The sequence below is a fragment of the Miscanthus floridulus genome, chromosome 9 (assembly GCF_019320115.1).
Source record: "Miscanthus floridulus cultivar M001 chromosome 9, ASM1932011v1, whole genome shotgun sequence".
NCBI lineage: Eukaryota > Viridiplantae > Streptophyta > Magnoliopsida > Poales > Poaceae > Miscanthus > Miscanthus floridulus.
Window position 1 is genome coordinate 45,193,474 of NC_089588.1, and position 679 is coordinate 45,194,152.

General features: G+C 56.6%; 1 protein-coding gene across 1 annotated transcript; it reads right to left on the reverse strand.

Moving 5' to 3' along the window:
• Positions 1–375, reverse strand: LOC136479785 (secreted RxLR effector protein 161-like). Its single transcript, XM_066477537.1, has one exon. It carries the CDS (start codon positions 373–375, stop codon positions 1–3), a length of 375 nt encoding a protein of 124 aa, XP_066333634.1.
• Between the last annotated feature and the right edge of the window lie 304 nt (positions 376–679).

Sequence of the window (679 nt, forward strand, 5' to 3'; positions counted from 1 at the left end):
CTACTTTAGCGACAGCCAGGAAATTGGGGCCGACCCAAGGAAGACGAGCATGCCGGAGGTGCTCCATCGTCCATTGATGTCGCCTGCCATGTCTGCATCGCTGAAGACCGTGAGCCACAGCCCACTTGCGCCGTCGGTCTTGGGGAAGACGATCACCTGATCCATCGTCCCCTTAACATAGCGCAACAGCCACTTCACCATGGCCCAATGATCCTCTCGGGGATCTTCCATGAAGTCGCTAACATAGCCCACGGCAAACGCAATGTCTGACCTCATGTGGACTATGTAGCGCAACCCGCCGATGATGCTTTGATAGAGTGTTGCATCTACCTTCGCTGTGGTTCTGGCCTTTGTCAGCTTCAGGCGCTCCTCCATCGGAGTACGTGCTCTGACCGAGCGCAAGCGCCTCCATCCCCTATTTCACCTCGATGCCAAGGTAGTAGGAGAGCACGTCGAGATTGGTCATTCAAAAACGAGCCGCCATCTCGCGCTTCAAGCTGCCAATGTCCTCCTCACATGCGTCGGTGACGATCAAGTCATCCACATACACACTGATGACAAGCTCCTCCTTCCCCCATCGCCATGTGTAAAGTGCTCTGTTGCACAATGTGTGAACCCAAGGACGCCCAGTGTGGCGTCGAGCTTGGCGTTCCACGCCCGCGGGGCTTGCCGTAGCCCA